Below are 17,547 nucleotides of genomic sequence, written 5' to 3'. Positions count from 1 at the left end.
GATGAGTTGTACGTTCCCTCCTTCCAGAAAGGAAGAATAGCAGGCAGATTTTATACAGGTTAGCAAGAGACGTGATTTCATAATGTAATTATTATGTTTAGCTGAAAAAAAAAAAAAGTTAGAATTTTAGAATTCTTCCTGAAATAGAATTACTATTCTCTTGACAGCAAACCCTATTAGCACAGTTAAATATATGATATCAAGGTAGGATTTTTCCTGTAATTTTAGAAGGGATTCCTGACATATAGTAAATGTGGGGTTGGTATAACGTATTGAGTATTAGGTGAAATGTGACGGGGCTTCATGGACATCTGTGGATAGCATTTTCCCGTCGGGACAAGTAAGTAAGTATTTCGTATTGTTTTTCTTGAGGGAAAGCTGACACACACAGTTGTCCGAGGGAAGGGAAGAAGCTGCAGAGAGGCAGACAGACACCCGTTTCTTTTGGTTAACAAGAATGCAATACAAATTTAAATGTATTTTACTATAATGATATTGGGATTTCAGACTGTATTCTGACCACACGTGAAGTAACAAATGACAGGAGTATGTGATTATGTATGTCAACACTTACAAAAAGACTCGTGTATTTTTCACAAGTTGTGCTGATAGAGCCTACAGACATTCTTGGCTTAAGTGGAGCGATGGTTCTGCCTTGCGTTGGCCTTCCTTGGAGTAGATGGAGCTACTCTTACCTATACTTAACCTTGGAGACTCCTACGTGTGTTTCCCTCTTCTTCCTTATTTTACAAGTTACACGGTTTGCATTCAGTCTGAATTCTGTGCTATAGTTTAGGATACATGCTGAATAATTTACTCAGAGACTTGATAAGAAAAAAAGTTACTTCCAAGCATACCTCTTTATTTCTTGGGGGATTATTTATGGTACGAGTGCCTGTTCAGGACATATTCTTGCCACCTGAAGAACAATCTGACTCTTTATTTTACTTCATATACTAAGAACTACAACATGCACTAGAAAAATCAAACATACTTTAGAAGACAAATAGTCACAGCTGGGGATAAGGAATATAAATAGGATGACATCAAATGAAAAGAGCTGATGATCCAACAAGGCTTCTATAGATCATGTTGTCTCTAATGTCAGGAGAGTTGCAGATTAGTCTTGCTGCTGTGTATAAGTAAACCTATTTATCAACTTTCTGGAAAAATCTAATTGAAGGTGGCAGATTTTCCTTAGTTCTGCCACACTTCAAAGCCTGAAGTGTAGGGGTTTGTCAGCCATTCTTTCCTGGCTATAATCAGCGTGTGAGATTCCCGTTCAGGCTTTTCTCCACCAGCCAGGTCCGAGCTACTCCTGGCCGACTCTGATAATGTATTTTTAGTTTGCTTGATTAGTAAAGTAAAAAATGAGGAAGCCTTAGCTTTTAACAACTTTATCCAATTCAGACTTAATATTCAGAGACAAAGAGCAATTTAAACTGCAAACGTTCGTTAGAAGAAGCCGGATTTCTATAAAGTGTAACTTAGTCACACCATAGAGAAAGAAGGTGACAAGCCCTAGGAGAAAACCCGTTTGGACAAGTTGGATACTGGCAGAGGCTGTGCTATTTTTCCTGAATAACCTACAGGAAGAGAGACTATTCTTATGAAGGGATATAACAAGAAATGTGAATTTTAACAACTCTGGAGAAAATATGCAGGAATATAAAAATTCGTAGTTTTGCTACCATGTACTACATTTTTAACATGATGCTTTATATCCAAGTCACAAAACGGATTTCTGTACATTTATATTCATTCTTTAAAAGCTAAGTAGAGCTCAGGCAACTAAAACAAGCTGTTTGATATTAAGTTCTTTTTTTCCCCTTTCACTTGATGTAAGAATACTGTAGCATATAATGTCACATTAGTTTTATATATGTAAATACTTTCAAGTCAGAACATGTAGTGTGAGCATATTTTATCAGCTATTACCACTAAGATTTATACATTTCTGAACTGAAAAAAATGTTCTGTGTTTATCAAAATTTAAAGTAATTTTGCTCCTTTAGGATTATCTGAATTTGTGGGAATGCCTCTGTTCTTATATCAGAAAGAATTTAACTACGCATTAATTAAGAAACTTTCGTCAGTTCTGAAATTTGTGAAACTTGTTGAAGTATCTTAGCAATGATGTGCAAGATAAAACAGCAGTGTGACGCAGTATCTGATTCGTACTTAAATGTAATAAAATCAGTTGAACAATAAAGTCTTCGATAGCATATTCTCACAGATAGGCATTTTCTTGGGCATTCCGAAATGCTGATATTCTTACAGGGAGCTTTAGGATAAATCCGTATAATTCCTGTGCATGACATTCCGAAAAGACCAGAGCTGTGAATATCACACCTGATTGCTTTTAAGTCAAAAGCTTTCATGTGCAGGAAATAATGTTTCAATTAAAAAGAGACAGAAGGGGGACGTCATTTGATATTACTCCATTGCAGTCAAAATCATGTACAGAAAAAGGAAATTAGAGCAAATTCAATAGGCTGCTGACTCAAAGCTGAACAACTTCAACATTTGTATCACCTCTTCAAAAGATTGATAGGCCACAATTTTAGTATCAAATTACTGTATCAAGTCTCAGAACTTGGTGGTCTCAGTCTCTGTATTTTTGACATTTTGCTATTGCTAGTTACCAAGCGCTTGGTTTTATTCTCCATTGTTCCCACTTCAACTTTGTCATCATTTAGAGTCTGAAATCTATAGATTCCCTCTACTATAATTCTAGCTGTGAAGATACTGTGTAAGATTACAAATACTGACAGCAGGTGGAAAGAATGTCTATGCCTTAGCATACTGACTTTGTTTTGTGCTTTTTCCATGCAAACTGTATCTGATTTACAATTAAAAGTATATATAGGCACCTGTAAGATTAGTGAGCATTTTAATTTTTAATACTACGTACACTATCTGACATTTCACTGGGGATTCAGAGTAAATCCTTCCTCCTTGCATAAAACCAATAGAATGCTTTTATCCTAAAATTGCCCTTGAAATAGATACTTTTTCTAGTAATAGTTGGAATCGTTTCTCCCAAATGACATTTCCTTTCCTGTAAGATGCTTGATCATTGAATCCTGAAATGCAGATTTTGGGTTTGCTTATGGTTTCTTTACAGAACCGTTAAGAAAAAGAATTTGCCAGGTGAAGATTCACCATGTATGTATGGATTTGCTAGCTGTATAAAAAGCATTGTTCTTCTATGGATGACCTCCTTGCACAGAATGATAGTTTTATCCTTCTCTACATCATTATGTTTGCTGTACAAAAATCCTGCTGTGCTACATCATAATAACATGTAATCTTCTTGCTCAGTTTAGCTGAGATTTAAGGAGCCGCTGTTCATGGAAGCAGTTTTCTAAAGTCTGATCTATAATTTACCAGAATCAACCAGGCAAAAGAGCAAGAGGCTTTATAAGAGGGATACAGCCCTTAAAACTCTTAAATGAAGATTAGTTTAAAGTTTTACAATCCGGTACAGAACCATCTGGCAAATCTCATGTCAGGCTTTGTTAAACCTCTGAGCTTTCCTAGTATGCTGTAGTCATTCAGCCCCCACCCTACAGCCTGCCTTTATCTTCCATTCCTCTGCCTCGTGCCAGGCACCCGCTGTACCCGTAGGTGTGTTGGAACAGAAGAAGGAAATAAGTAAGCAAAGGGCTGATTTTTCTACAGGAATAGTAGAACAGCTGTAAACGATGGAGGCTGTGGGTGTGCTGCACCTCTGGAAATCATGCCCTTCTAATTGCTGGCTGGCTGGATATGCACTAGGTGATTTATTGCATCTTTGAAGAGGTACTTGCAAGATAAAAGCTGCTTGTTGGCAGACCCATTAGAGACTTGCTGGGTTAAATTGTGGCTTTTGAGGCCAAGGAATCGCTGGGAGAGGACGTATAGCAGCATCACAAGGCGTTTTGATACTTTCAGAAATGGAGCCACAGATGTTGCAGCCAAACCAGCGTAGAAGTTGGGTCAGTGGTGATTCCAGTTGCTGTTTGGGGTGGGAAGTCGATTGTTCCCGTCGTTCCTAAATCACGTTTCAGGGCTCTAGGCTGTGGGTTCCTCGCTGATACCTCCACAAAGGGGTTTTTACCTCCGAGTTTCAAATTGTATTTTTGTTCTTTGGAAAAAGGCAGAGCTAATGTGTTTCTTGAAGCAAACCCCCTCCCATATGAATCCGTACTAATATCTTGATTTCAGCTGTCCTATGGCTTTCCCATATACTTATGTGTCACACAGATTTATTTTTGTATTTATAAAAGCTTTGAAACGTGGAACAAAAGAATTTGTTCTAGCAATCTGTTACATAAAATTATACTTTCTTCACTTAATTTAACCCTTCTGTTCACCTTTCACACGAAGGATCTTAGGAGGCTGAAGGAGAGGACTGCAGGAATCCAATTACCTGAAATCAACTTACAGGCAAGAAGGAGGCATTGTTAATGGAGATAATCTCCTTCTCAGGCTTACAGCATTTCTTTGTCTCGGTGTGATAATAAAGATGTTCTGTCTGGACAGTGAAATTAGTATACATGATTTCCTGATTATAATGTGGGACAGAAAAATAGTAAAGTCTGCAGTTCCTCTCTAAAAATGTAGCTTTTGGCCATATATTTTAAACATAACTAGAAAAGACAAAAGCTGCCCCAAATACACATGTGCAATCCCAGCCAGACTTTGATAATGTAACATAACTAATATACTACTTACAAAATGTCTTTTGCTGTTTGTTTGCTAAATCTCACTTCAAGCCATACAGGATTTCAGCTCGAAAGACAATTTCATAAAGACTTTTTTTTTTTTTTTTTTTTTTTTTTTTTCTCCTCTCTCGTTCCTGTAAAGTGCAGGAGTGGAACACTTTGACTCAGACAATCTTAATGCTGCCGTAGCAATTTTGGAAGGCACCAGAGAAAAATGCATCGTATTATCTTTGAATTTCAGTCTGCTTTTGCTTCTCACAGCAATCAATAACCATTAGAATCATTGGTGGTAGTATCCGTCTGGATAATTTTAGGGCTTTGCCAGAAATCAAAATACATAAACCCAAATTGTTGTGCTGTAACTCTTTCTTTTCTTTTTAACTCTGATAAATCCAGATTTGCTTCAAAGAAAAGCAGAAAAACTGTCAATAAGGAAACAGGCTGAAAAGGGCATGGCACCCAGCTGAACAGATCCAGTAGTCAGCATTACACTAGAAAGTTTGAGGGCCAGAACAAATTCCCTTTGCTGCCTGGGAAGGTGATAGTCATTGAAAAATTAGTCATAACCGTGGGTCAAGTTACTAGAAATTTTTATGATTATTTTAAAACCCAACTCAGGAAGCTGAGGCCAACCACCTGAACAGAATTTAACTTCTCTCCAGCAAAAAGGGAAGGACTTTCCCTCAGTTGTAGGATATGTATTTTGTATTACAGGTGGCTGCCTGGTAGCTCGGGAGTCCTGGCTGTAGGAAGCCAAGGGATCCAGCAGGTCCTGTGGCCGGGAGCGCAGCTCGAGCTGGATTCGGCCGAGGCAGAAAGCGGGCAGCTGCCTGCCTGCCTCTCCTGGCTCCTGAGGAGCGGGATGCTCGTTACGTCTGCGCCTGGATGTGGCACCTTCCTCTGGTCGCTGGTGCTGTGACGCCCTGTGGGGAGGGAGAGGCGAGAGGGAGAGTTCGGCGGGCGGCTGTCGGACAGGAGGGAATGGGCATCCCTCTTCCCCCGTCCGCCTGCATCCCACCTTCCTGAGCTACGCAGGGGACTGGCGGGGCAGGATCCCAGACGGAGCGAGCTGGACCAGTATCTTAGGGCAGAGAGAGAATGGGGTTGAGTCTGATGGAGAAAATAGGTCGAGCAAATTAGCAGTGTCTCATTATGCATCGGCCTAACCTGTACAGACACCAGGAACCCGACTGGCACATGGGGCGGATGCAGCTGTAAGATTAGTTTGAACTATCTCAGATGTGCGAGAGATTTCCTGCTTGTATTTCAGAGTGGTGGACCACCGGTGTGGCATCTTAAAGGTAAAAATGAAGTCTGACTTACAACGATGAATTTCATAACCTTTAAAATCTATTTTACGATTTGTTTTCTCTGGTAAACTTTGGATGCTTGGCTATTACCTTTCAAGCTGTCATAAGTAATTATATGTTTGTTAACTTACTGTTCCTAACAAACAACAGGAAATATTCATGATGAATTTCTTTTTTCCCTAAAAAAGATTTAATAACTACTTTGATTAAATATTAAAGCTTTTGTTTGCTGTTACAACTAGACAGAAAATTCCAAATATCAGGAAAATGTTTTCTGCACAATCTTTTTTACTAGCTGGCCATTATGCTGGACTTTATTGATTGCTAACATAATTGATTAGGGTAATTTCTAGGTGGTCAGGTGGAAGACCGATGTGACTGGCTGTATGATGACTCAGCAAAGTAAAACTTCTTTCATAGTGAAAATACATGAAAATTGAACTTTCTGTGGATAGACAGGATTGCCTGGCCTTGGGGAACAGTTGACAGTATTGCATTTCCCACTGGGTAAAAGGGATTACTGAGATAAAGAAAACTTTTACAGCCAGCAAGATCTTATGTGGTTTCCCGTCTTGCTTTGCCTTCTCCAGTGCCTGTCCTAGGGCAGTGGTACGGGGTGTCAGGTAATGATTTAGAGCAAAACGAGTCTCCTCAGCTCCAGCGGAGGGGAAGATCTCAGAAGGTGTTGGATGAATGGCAGGAACTGAATCGGTTGTCCGGATACGCCCTGGAACGGTAGTTGGCTGTAAGAGAAGTGACAGGTGGTTCATCAAACATGAAAAGAACCTAATTTATTCCAGAAGTCAAGCCTGCCTGCTAAAGAAGTTGTAATCAGTGCGTGTACAAGAGCTAAGGGAGTTTTAATGGCACTGCTGAAACCATAATGTAATATCCAGGTTGAAATCATTCCATCTTTATCTCATTACGGGTACAATTTTCTTCTATGTGTGAAACTTAAATGTCAAATTGAGGAAGTGGAGGGAACATAAACAAAAGTCTGTGGGCATATTCTGTTGTTTCTTTAGAGGAATTGTAGACGCTGCAGAAGGCTGTGGGAAGATGCTCCAAGCAAAACGGGGGGATAAAGGCTTCCAAAAACTTTCCGCTTTTAGTGAGAGCTTCTTTATCTGTGCTGGAAGAAAGAAGCTCCCAGGAGGATTGTCTATCATTACCACATTCTTTAAAAAAGAGAAAAGAGTACTTGTGAATAAGTGCTGCTTCTGTGTGGTCCATTAAGAATGTGTGTATATCTCAGCAAGTGGTAAGTAGGGAGCTTGTATACTAGAAGCACAACTGCTGTAGTAGCAGGTAGTTCAGAAGAGGTATTCGCACAGTCTGAGTTCTGGAAGCTGCAGCTGATGTGCTGCTAGTTAGCGGTGTAAGCGTTGGTTCACTGCAATCACGTGTGTAGTCACAGCTCACGTATAAGATGTTTTTTCTACACTGAAAAGTGACCGTGCAAACACAGTTCCAGGTTCTCCGTGGCAAACCAGGAGTGTGCTGTGCGTTGGGGCCTTTAATTTCTAGAGCTGAGTCCCTCTAGTTCTGAAACGGCATTGTAAAAACGGGACGAGAGCTGGAAAGATGCGTACTGCTGCGTGTGGAAAGCCTGTAGGGGCTGGAAGCAGCTACGGCTTGGTTCTTTCTTTCTTTCTTTCTTCCTTTCATGTGCTCCAGGATGCAGGCTGCTGACTGACTAGTAGTCGCCCCAGAACCTGCTCTATTTTCACTCTTGCTGTGTTTTGTCACTGCTTTCTGACACTTGTCTTCGGAGGGGTGAAAGGGTTTCTTTGGGTGCTACGTAGTGGAAACACTAGGAAATAAATGAAGAACACAAGGTGCTAGTCTATAAGAAATTCAGCATTGAGAGGTGTTTGAGTCTTCATTAAGTCATATCTAAGATTTAGAGCATGGTTTTCAAGTGTTACTCAAACATTTTAAGTATTGTCTCACCTAAATATGCTTCTGCATCCCTTTTCTTCATGTACTCATACACTTGGTTTTTTTCTTTTTCTCTCTGCTCTAAAATAGAACTGACTGGTCAAATGTGGTATAAAAAAACCTGATGTGAAATCCCAAGGAAAACTATTTCTCAAGAAATAGTGTGGGTTTTTTGTTTTGGTTTGGGTTTTGTTGGTTTTTTTTAATGTCAGTTCCTGGCAGGCTGTCCAATATAGAATTATTATGGTATCTTGGCACCACAATTGATATGTTTAATAATTTTCATTATGTGTTTGGGTCCCTTTGATGCTTGATCATTACATTTAAAAAAAGATTATAAGGTGGGATATGTTTCCTTTTGAACATACGAAAAACACAACCTTCCCTTTCCAGATGCATTCATTTAACTCTGTTTAGCATTCACTAAATCTGTGGTTATTTTTTTCTCTTGAAATGCACTTATTGTTCTGTTTCAAGAATGAATCATGTTCTGCTGTTACCCCAAAATACAGCATAACAGAAATGGTAAAAATGATTGCCTGTAATCTATTATTACAGGCAATCCAACCTGCCAAAACAAAATTACCATTTAATAAGGTGGGTTTTTTAAATGAGCCCTGTGAATGCTCCATGCTACTGAAGTTGCCCACAAATTCTGTATTTAAAAAAATGTTTCCTTTTAAGTGGCCACATTTTGCTATAGATGATGGAAAATCCAATGGTATATCTCCCTTTCTTTGTCAGTCCTTGCAGTCTCCATGGGCATTTAGATCACGCTGATATGAGACTTGGATAAAATGCTATTTATATTACGTAAAAGGCTGTATCCAAAGGGTAGTACATTAGAGATGTGTTTCAGAAGGAGGAAAATCCTGGCACTGCTTAAATACTGTATTTCAGCAGTGGACCTTTTTTGTGAATGCCATTGTTTCTGTTTTATGACAGAAAGAATTTAGGGAGAAAGAAAATATGTGAGACTTGTCAGTATTTTTGCAGCAATGTGTAAAGTTCCTTTCCTGGGAAATTCATATGGAGAAAATTAAAAGGAGCCACCATGCTATTCAATATGCAGTCCCAGTTTGCAAAAATCTTGCGTGTTTATTATGGAAGCAGAGGAATTACAGACTTCAACAAGGAATTGCAGGATCTTTTGGTAATATTAAGAAAGGGAAGTGTGAGGGTCAGCAAGTCGACTTCTTTGAAGACTACTTTAATCCATTTGATTATAGAGACTTTTGATTTGGGGTGGTCGATCTTGAGATATTCCAAGGTGGTGCAAAGTGGAGGAGAGCAGAAGCTGGTAACTGCTCAGTCTTCTGGCTCCAGAGCCAAAGAGCATTCAGGAAAGGCAAGGGCTCTCAACTCAAAACATGGTTCCCCTGCCCAAATAATGCAGACTTTTAAAAAGTTTTCCACAATATTTCTTTCAATTCACCTATTTAAGTTAGTTCCGCTGCAGTCAATGTCCTTCTTTGAGGGTGTCCATTGAACATAGCACAGCCTGGGGACGAAACGGCAGAGAAACCAGAGTCGAGTTCCCTCTGAAATTCTGCTGTTACTCTGTTGGCAAATCATTTCACATTTTTATCTGAGTTTTTTCATCTTTACACACAGACAAAGGCACGTGCCCCCCATACCTTGAAAGCTAAAGCAACTCTATAAAAATTACATTTCTTAGCTGCAAGAATATCAGACCTACAAGTCTACTCCAAATGTATGCGGTCGTGATACATTACCATTATTTTGTACAAATTTTGTACCTGCCTGTTTTATTCCCTCAAGGGAAATTAATGCTGAATGCTGACCAAGTGGTTGAACATATAACTGATGCATACTTTTCTCTCCTAAAAGCACACAAAAGAAATGGGAAGGCCACAAACTCCTTTGAAAGAAACAGCCTTGGAGCCTTGGACTCAGCCACAGGTAGGCTGGAACAACTTTTCTGATAATGTGTTTTCTCTCATAGTGGCTTCTGTAAGTCGTAATAGAATTAATCTGAGGTTCTAAAAAAATGCTGCAAAAGGTAGCTCTGTGGTTCTTGGCATCGTATGTCAAAATGATTTGTTTTGGTGTTTGGCTGCCCAGACTATTGGTAGTGTCCTTTTAGTTGAAGTCTCAGCTTTTTTTCTAAGGGAGAAATGCCAGGATTATCTTGCCTTCAGTTTATGTTCCTTACGTGCTTAAAAAACCTTGCTGAACTTTACAAAAAAACCCTGCTTTCTGAGTGGTGTGTCAATAAACTGTAAGCATCTCCTGGTGTAGAAATGAAGTTTGTGGAAGTTTGTTATTTTGAGAGAAAGGTTTGAAAGATCAACCTTGCGCATTGTAAGGATTTAACCAAAAATGAAGAAATACTTGATCGTGCAAAAAGAGATACAGAAATGGGGATATTAATACGCAATCTTCCTTAACACACAGTGGTTTTGGAGGTTTGGGCCTTGCAGTTGTGTACGTACTTGAGCAAATCGAGTATTTTGGATTTCTTACGTGCAGGAGTTCAGAGCCATTTTTGCTGTTTACTCCCTGTGTACCAGTGTACTGCACTGCACATTGAAATATGTGGCTTTGGAGGTGAGGGGAGGGAAGGAAAGAGCCGATTTCATAGTGTAGGTGAAACTGGATGTTGCTGTTCCAAGGACAAGGATTGGGGCTGTACAAGAGAAGGCGCTGGAGTGGGGTGGAGATGAAGTAGGGTAGGGTGCCGAGAAAAACAACCTGGTGAATCAGGCTGCTTCTGAAAATTCCCAGGGGAAGACTGCTGCTTCTTATGGATGCTGCAGCATCTTTCCTTTAGCAGCTACCACATCTGTAATTCATATCGCACAGTGCTTTGCAGGGTTCACCTGTTGCTAATGGCAGCAGTGAATCTATAGCTGTAATGCTGAAGTTGAGAGTTTCCTGGCAAAGATGGAGAGAACCAGGCAGAGGTAGCAACCCCCGATCCGTAATTATGGTGTGGTTGTAGTCTAAGTAGGCTCTGGCTCGTATTTTCAGGCTGTAAGCACTCTGCCCAAACAAATATTCTCCTATTTAGTCTCTAGTTTTAACAAACTACTTATATGAAATCCCAGAACGTAGGCTTGTTCTAGAGGCACGTTTACTCCAAAAGCAGGTGGCAAATGCGATGCAGGAATTTAGAAGTAGGAATGAAAAAACCCCCACATCTCTGTTACTGCTACCTTTGCTCATGCTCGAGTGCATTATTTTTTTTATTAGTTGTAGTGCTAACTCTGCAGGCTTTCATGGTACAGTCTCTACAGCTGGTAAAAATATCGTAGCTCTTAAATGGTAAATTCTTCACTGTAGTCACAGATATGTGGTATTTATGTTTGTACACCTCTACATACAGAAAGAAGAGAGTTATCTGTAAACATGCAAGCCTTGTATTGTAGGGAAATCCCTCGGCTGTTACTCTCCAAAACACAGGATCTTCCCTCCTTCCTCAATCAAAGGCTCCCAGGTGCAGTGTGTGCCCTGACTGTTTCCAGCTACTGCACGGCCAAACCTCCGAACGCCTCTATCCAGGTAGTTGCTAATCACAACAGTTAAGCGTGCATTGATCTGTCTCTGCAATCAATAATGTTTATGTGCAGGACCACAGGAGCTTGCTATGGTCCATAGTTTCTTATAGGCAGTAACCCCTTATGTGCAGGAGCAGAACTGTTGAGGAAGGTGTTTTGTTCCAGCAGTTGCTGCTAAACAGCTGATGAATCGTTAAGGGAGGGATGACGGGCTCCTCCTGTTCCCTTCCCTACAGCACGTGGTGCAGAGCAGGCAGGTAGAGAGCTTGGAGTTAGGGCAGGGCTTCGGTTTGTTGGCACGGGAGAGAGAATGTTGGGTTCCGAGCTGTGAGAGGAGGAGATGAAGCAGGTTGATGCCATGATCATCGTTTAGGGGGGCTCTGGTGCAGGAACATGGGGGACGGAGGTGAGCTTTTGCAACCACTTTTCTTTGGTGGTTTGTGTGACTGTTACCGGCAGCGTTGTCAAAGAAATACTCTGTTGTGCTGTCCCAGTGGTGATGAGAATCATAGTTCTTCCAGAGTATACAGACCCTCACCGGGTTATCTGGTCACTTCTGAAAACTGCATTTGCCACTCTTTTACTTAGTCACTATGCAGATGAAAATGTGTGAAATGTTTTTGTCATTCCTATTCATTTGGGGGTAAAAAAAAAATAACCTGCTTTTTTAAAAAAATACGTACAAAGAAGCTAAGACCAATATGCTTTTTGTATTTCATGGAGAGAAGAAATATAATCAACAAACTAAAAAACTGCTGGAACCATTATTGTAGCAGAAAATTAAATTAGTTGTTAATTCTTTCATGGATGTAATTCTGGCCCCTGCAAATCCCTCCTTAGATATTTTGTATAAAGTGAGTAAAAATTCATGGCATGGATAAAAGCTTTGTCTATTTTATGAGCAACAGGCAAATGATCCAAATGGTGCTCATAAAGCAAATGGTTCCCAACTCTAAAAGGAGGAGGAATATATTTAAAAGCTGCTGGAATGAACCATGAGTAAAACCAACTCTTATTTACAAGAAGGTGTTATTTACATGAATGTTCTTTGAGCAACACACACCCTCCCCTGCCAAAGGGAGAGACTCGCTACTTTTGTCTACTTAATAATAACAGTAAAAAAAATCATTACACTTTCTTGGGCTACTTAGTGCCGTTCAATGTTTAGAGCTGCTGTGGGATGCGTTTCATCAACAGAGAGTGAATGAAATAGCTGAGAGCACAGTTTCAGCGTGCAGGGCCAAGCAGTCAGTGAAGCAGAAAGTACCACATCTGGCCCCTAATATCAGGAGGTGAGAAGCTGGTACCTATTAGCAGTCGGGCAATTTCACACAGAGGTTATAGGCTGGGGGAAACGAGGAACGGTGCTTTTTGTGTTGCCTGTGCTGTCATGGCTCTCGTTTGCCTCAGTTGTGCAAGGTTTCATCTTAGAAGCAGCCAGGTAGCTGAAAATTTTGAAACTGAACTGTTCAATTAGAAAAAATGAAGAACTGTAGTGCTTTGTCAGGCTCATTTCTTATTCTGTGGTGGGGTTTTTGTTCTCGGTTTTACAGATTTGGGGGGGGGGGGTGGGGAGTGGCGGTGATTTAGTAAGTTCCTAGAGCAATGTGACATTGACAATGTGGGAATTTTTTTTCATGGCCATGCCTTTTAACTTCCAGTTTTCTGTATCTTTTTCTGTGAACTCAGTGAATGGGAACGGATGTTACTGCCTGGAAAATAAAGTATGAGAGACTCGTTCCGATAAATTCGGGACAAGACCTTTGCAGATAAGGAACATGTGTGGTAGTAGTTGCCCAAATAGACTTGTCATTGGTTTACAAGCTTTATTTAAATGCTAAATACCATGTATTCCTGTGGTTATGTTTTTTGCTGCTTTGCCTGATTAAACATTTAGCTGATAAACCCTGTCAAGCCTGTTCAGAGGTACTGCAGTTAAGATTACATATTTATAGCCTCTATTTTTATGGTCAGTTAGAAACAAGACAATTTAAAATCAAAGTAATCTCTGATTGTTTAAATTTTTGAGGTTGCTGACACTATTTTAAAATCTGAATTTTGTGTAGCAACGGCATGAAATAACATTGATCACAATGATTCTGATTCAGAAACAAATTGCTTTATTCTTCCAAATTACTAAGAGGATAAATGTAGAAAGAGAGAATAAGGATTTACCAAAATAAGGAAATAGAACAATGATTAAGGTTATACAGCTTAAAAATGCAGTAGTGGCAAATAGTAAAGTTTGCCAGCATGGCAGATACAGCAAAACTCCCACTCCTCGGTGGCAGAGTATTTGATTTAAAACTTTTTTTTTTGGTGACTCTTACATCACTATCTATTATGTGTCTGTCTGAAATACTGCATAGACATGATTCCTAGAGTGTTCGACAGGATAAAATGTGAGAAAGGTGGTGGTGGTAGTGCTGTAGCTTTTCATTTGTTTATTAATTACATGAACTCCAAGTGTTCTCACTCACTTAAGATAATGGCTAAAAAGCCAGGGTGCAGTTACATTTCCTGGCCCAAATGTAGCATAATTACTTTAATGAACACATTAATTTATCCCCTTTCCTCATGCTTTTCCTCCTTTGCAGTCCACGTTGTCACTGGAAACCCAGACAATGATGACCCTCAAGGTCTACAGCTCTCCTCAAAGTTCTCTGTGGGGGTTCAATATCCAAGGACTGAGATTTGTCAGGCTCAGGTAGCGCACATTCGTACGTGTCTTACGAATAAGCAACGTCTCGCACCAACATGGCTTTATTACCACCTGGTGTAATGGTGGTGTATTGCCACAGGAAAGAGCATGACAAGCAGGAGCAATAAGATACAGATCGAGTGCAACCATTTGTCTCTCAAAAGCAGAAGAGGAAAATAATTTGTTTCTTCTTTTGCGTCTGTAGTTTTATTTTCTCTTTGTATGTAAAGCGCAGTCCTTTTCTCTTTTTTCTTTTTTCCTTTTTTTTTTTTTTTAAGCAGAATTACTTTTTGTGGAAAGGCAAAAACACTCAGACTGAAATCTAATTACAAATGATAGAGTGTAGTATTTTTCTGCTGAATTTTAAAGAATCACTGTATAATCTTGGAACAGTGGATAACAACATCACTAATCCAATATTTTAACAGTAAATACGTTTGATGATGGGAATTGCTACACTAATCTTATATCCCTCCACAGTATAGTTAAGAAATCCACAGGGGGTTTTACTAATCAGTTTTTGTAAAGTAAATCAAGTCATGTAATTCTTGTTCCCTCTAAATGCCCAGCAACTGCAAGCAGAACCATGTGCAGTACTTTTTGTTCTTTTCATCAGTTTTGTACCCTAATCTGCAGCCACGCTTTCCCCTTCAATATGCAAGAAAGAGACTTCTGGAGAGAAAAGTCTCCAAGCACCCTCTGACAGAGACGTCTTATTAGGTGAGCTGGCAATTCACCTTGTTCCCCTCGCCTGTCGTGCTGGGAAGGGATGGAGCGAGTCCACCTCCTGCACACAGGCAAAGAGCTGCCAATAATTAAATACAGTCTGACCACGTTTGCTACTACGCTCCTGACACGTATGGTTTAAGCTGCTTAGTTTAGACCCCAGTTTTACTGACCAGTGAGAGATATTGCAATATGGCTTGTGTAAAAGTCAAAAGTAAAATAGTTTTCTTTCTTGAAGTTATCAACAGAATATTATATTAGAAAGAAATATTAACAACCATGGTTAAATATTTGAAGAGAAGCAACTAATAAGAATCCTGTGCATATTTTGTTCCCACAGTTCATGGGAACTGAATTATTTTTCATGAAGTCCTGGTGTGCACTGTTTACTTAGCTCACAGCTTCAGCCTTTAGGATTCAAAATCGATGAAAGTCAGAATGAAAGTGAAGCTTTATTTCTGATTTGGTGCCTTCAGCTTAGATACAAACCAGTCACCTAAATAAATTTATACAGTCCAGTTACACCCTGGTTATATTTAGTATTTAGAATCTGTGTGGTCAAAATATTCCCATTTTATTTGTTGCCTAATAAATATACATATGTCTCAAGTATATTTCTTGTTTAATGGAACTTCAGTTTTAATCTGGAGTTCTAACTCAGAAGAGTTGGTAAATTTAAAAAAATAAAAATATGCATCAGAGTAGAAGGTGTGGGGACTCTAAATGTACTTGAGAGAAAAACATGCTAATTATTGCACTTTGAAAATAATTATAGTGGATAACCTCATAAACATTTAATTTTTCCAGCAGCAGCTAGTGTAGTACCTGGCTGCCAAAAGGTACAAACCTGGTTTCTCACAGATAGCAACACTCTTTCATTTTAGCTGTGTTTCGAGGTTATATCTGTAAGGTATTCCTGACATCCGAAACAAATAATGTATCCAGAAATCAAGATACAGTTCTGGAAGGTAACTTAATGTAAAGGCAGTTTATTAAGTGGAAATGGGCATTAACCATTTCCTGTCTAGCGATTGTTTTCCCTGCTTGTTCCAGTTAATACGGAATAGAAGAATACCAATATGCCATATAGAAAACAGTACATCAGCCTGTATTAGGCCACTGGGAGTATTCAACTGTAAATTCAGAAAGTGAAGTTTAATTACAAGATGTTTGCAAATAAAAACTTAATTATAATTAAATAAAGACTTAGTCTGCAGTAGAGCAGGGTTGCTAAGATAACCTGGCCAACTGGAAGAACTATTTTTATTGATCTAGTAAGATTTTGGTACATTTGACACCTTTTATGTGTGTATATATATATATTTTTTTTTTCCAAGATCTAGTTTTGCCATAGCCTATGAGCATTGGAACTTAGTAGCTGATGTAGCTGAAAAGTCACTCGGAGAAAATAAGAAAAAAAAAAAAAAGCAGGATATCACAGTTGTGAGCACTGAATTTACTATTGATTTCAGCGGGGGAGACCATTACAAAGGCAGAAAAAAAATCCCATTTCATTTATCTGTCTGTTTACCAGACCGGCTCATGATTCTATGATTAAAAACTCTCAATTTGAGCTAAGCTACAGTTCTGTTATGAGTTAATTAAAATAAATGAGAACTCTTCAGACAGTTTCCATACAGTTTACTCCGTATATTTTCGGGCGCCTAGCTGTGCAGAAGCAGAAAGCCAGTCGCTTTGGGGGCTGTATCTTTGAGGACAGGCACTTGCGTGTTCGTCTCTGTCCGATTGTTCCATGTATTTTCAGAACCCAAATGTCAAAGCTGCTGAGTGAAAAATTGGGGGATAGTAAAGGTTTCAGGTCCTTACTACCTTGAAAGAGAAAAAAGATTTACACAAGTCATTCACTGAGACTTTGAAGAACTTCTTTTCCTTTTTTGTCCACCATGACAGCGATGTTGTCTGCCTAATTTCTTTGGCTCACGTTGTTAAATCTTTTCCTTCCTCTTGCTTCTGACGTATCGGAGCTGTTATTACAGACTTGAACAGCGGTGTAAATGAGGACGGCATCAGTAGCAGGAGCGGGGAGCTCAGCTGTAGAGCATCACCTGGAAATTCAGCCCAGTGAGCGTGAGAACAGGTTACCCCAGAAAGCCTCCGGCCAGCGTGCATTGTACTGGAGCTACAGGAGAGAGCTGTACTGCTCGACGCAGGCAGTTGATTTATTCTCCGTTACCATACGCTGAGTTGGAGGAGATGGGGTACGCACTGGTGAAATACCAATGACGTTGTTTAAAAAGGGCAGGTAGACAGCTACTCCTTCATCTTGTGAGATGCGGAAAGCGCTGTCGGTGTCTAAGTAAATCACCACGGACCTGCTTTCAGAAAATGCAGATGAGGTCTTTGAGGTACTTAGTTATCTATGAGGATGCTCAGAACGGCTTTCCTCCCCACGGTATTTCTTCTGCCATCACCCCCGTTTGGCGAGAAAGCGGAGACGTCCCCATTATTTAGGAGAAAGCACCAAGTAGCAAAATCATTAAGTTGCATTGGACTGTAACTTATTTGCTCTGAGCTGTGCTCGACATGCATAAATCTTAAAAGAGAAAGCATAAACGAGGCGTGATTCATCGAGGTGTCCATTTTTCTAGTGTCCGGTTTGCTGTCACTCGCAGAGCTGT

General features: G+C 39.8%; 1 protein-coding gene across 1 annotated transcript in view; it reads left to right on the top strand.

Annotated features, from left to right (window-relative positions):
* Nucleotides 1–17,547, top strand: part of PCDH11X (protocadherin 11 X-linked) — a 511,855-nt gene that overhangs the window by 238,888 nt on the left and 255,420 nt on the right. The window contains exon 5 of the mRNA XM_049828047.1: nucleotides 9,812–9,883. Within this exon, the coding sequence (XP_049684004.1) occupies nucleotides 9,812–9,883 (72 nt within the window). The remainder of the gene's footprint in view (nucleotides 1–9,811; nucleotides 9,884–17,547) is intronic.

The sequence above is a fragment of the Accipiter gentilis genome, chromosome 24 (assembly GCF_929443795.1).
Source record: "Accipiter gentilis chromosome 24, bAccGen1.1, whole genome shotgun sequence".
Taxonomy (NCBI): Eukaryota; Metazoa; Chordata; class Aves; order Accipitriformes; family Accipitridae; genus Astur; species Astur gentilis.
This window is presented reverse-complemented; position numbering and strand designations above follow the sequence as displayed.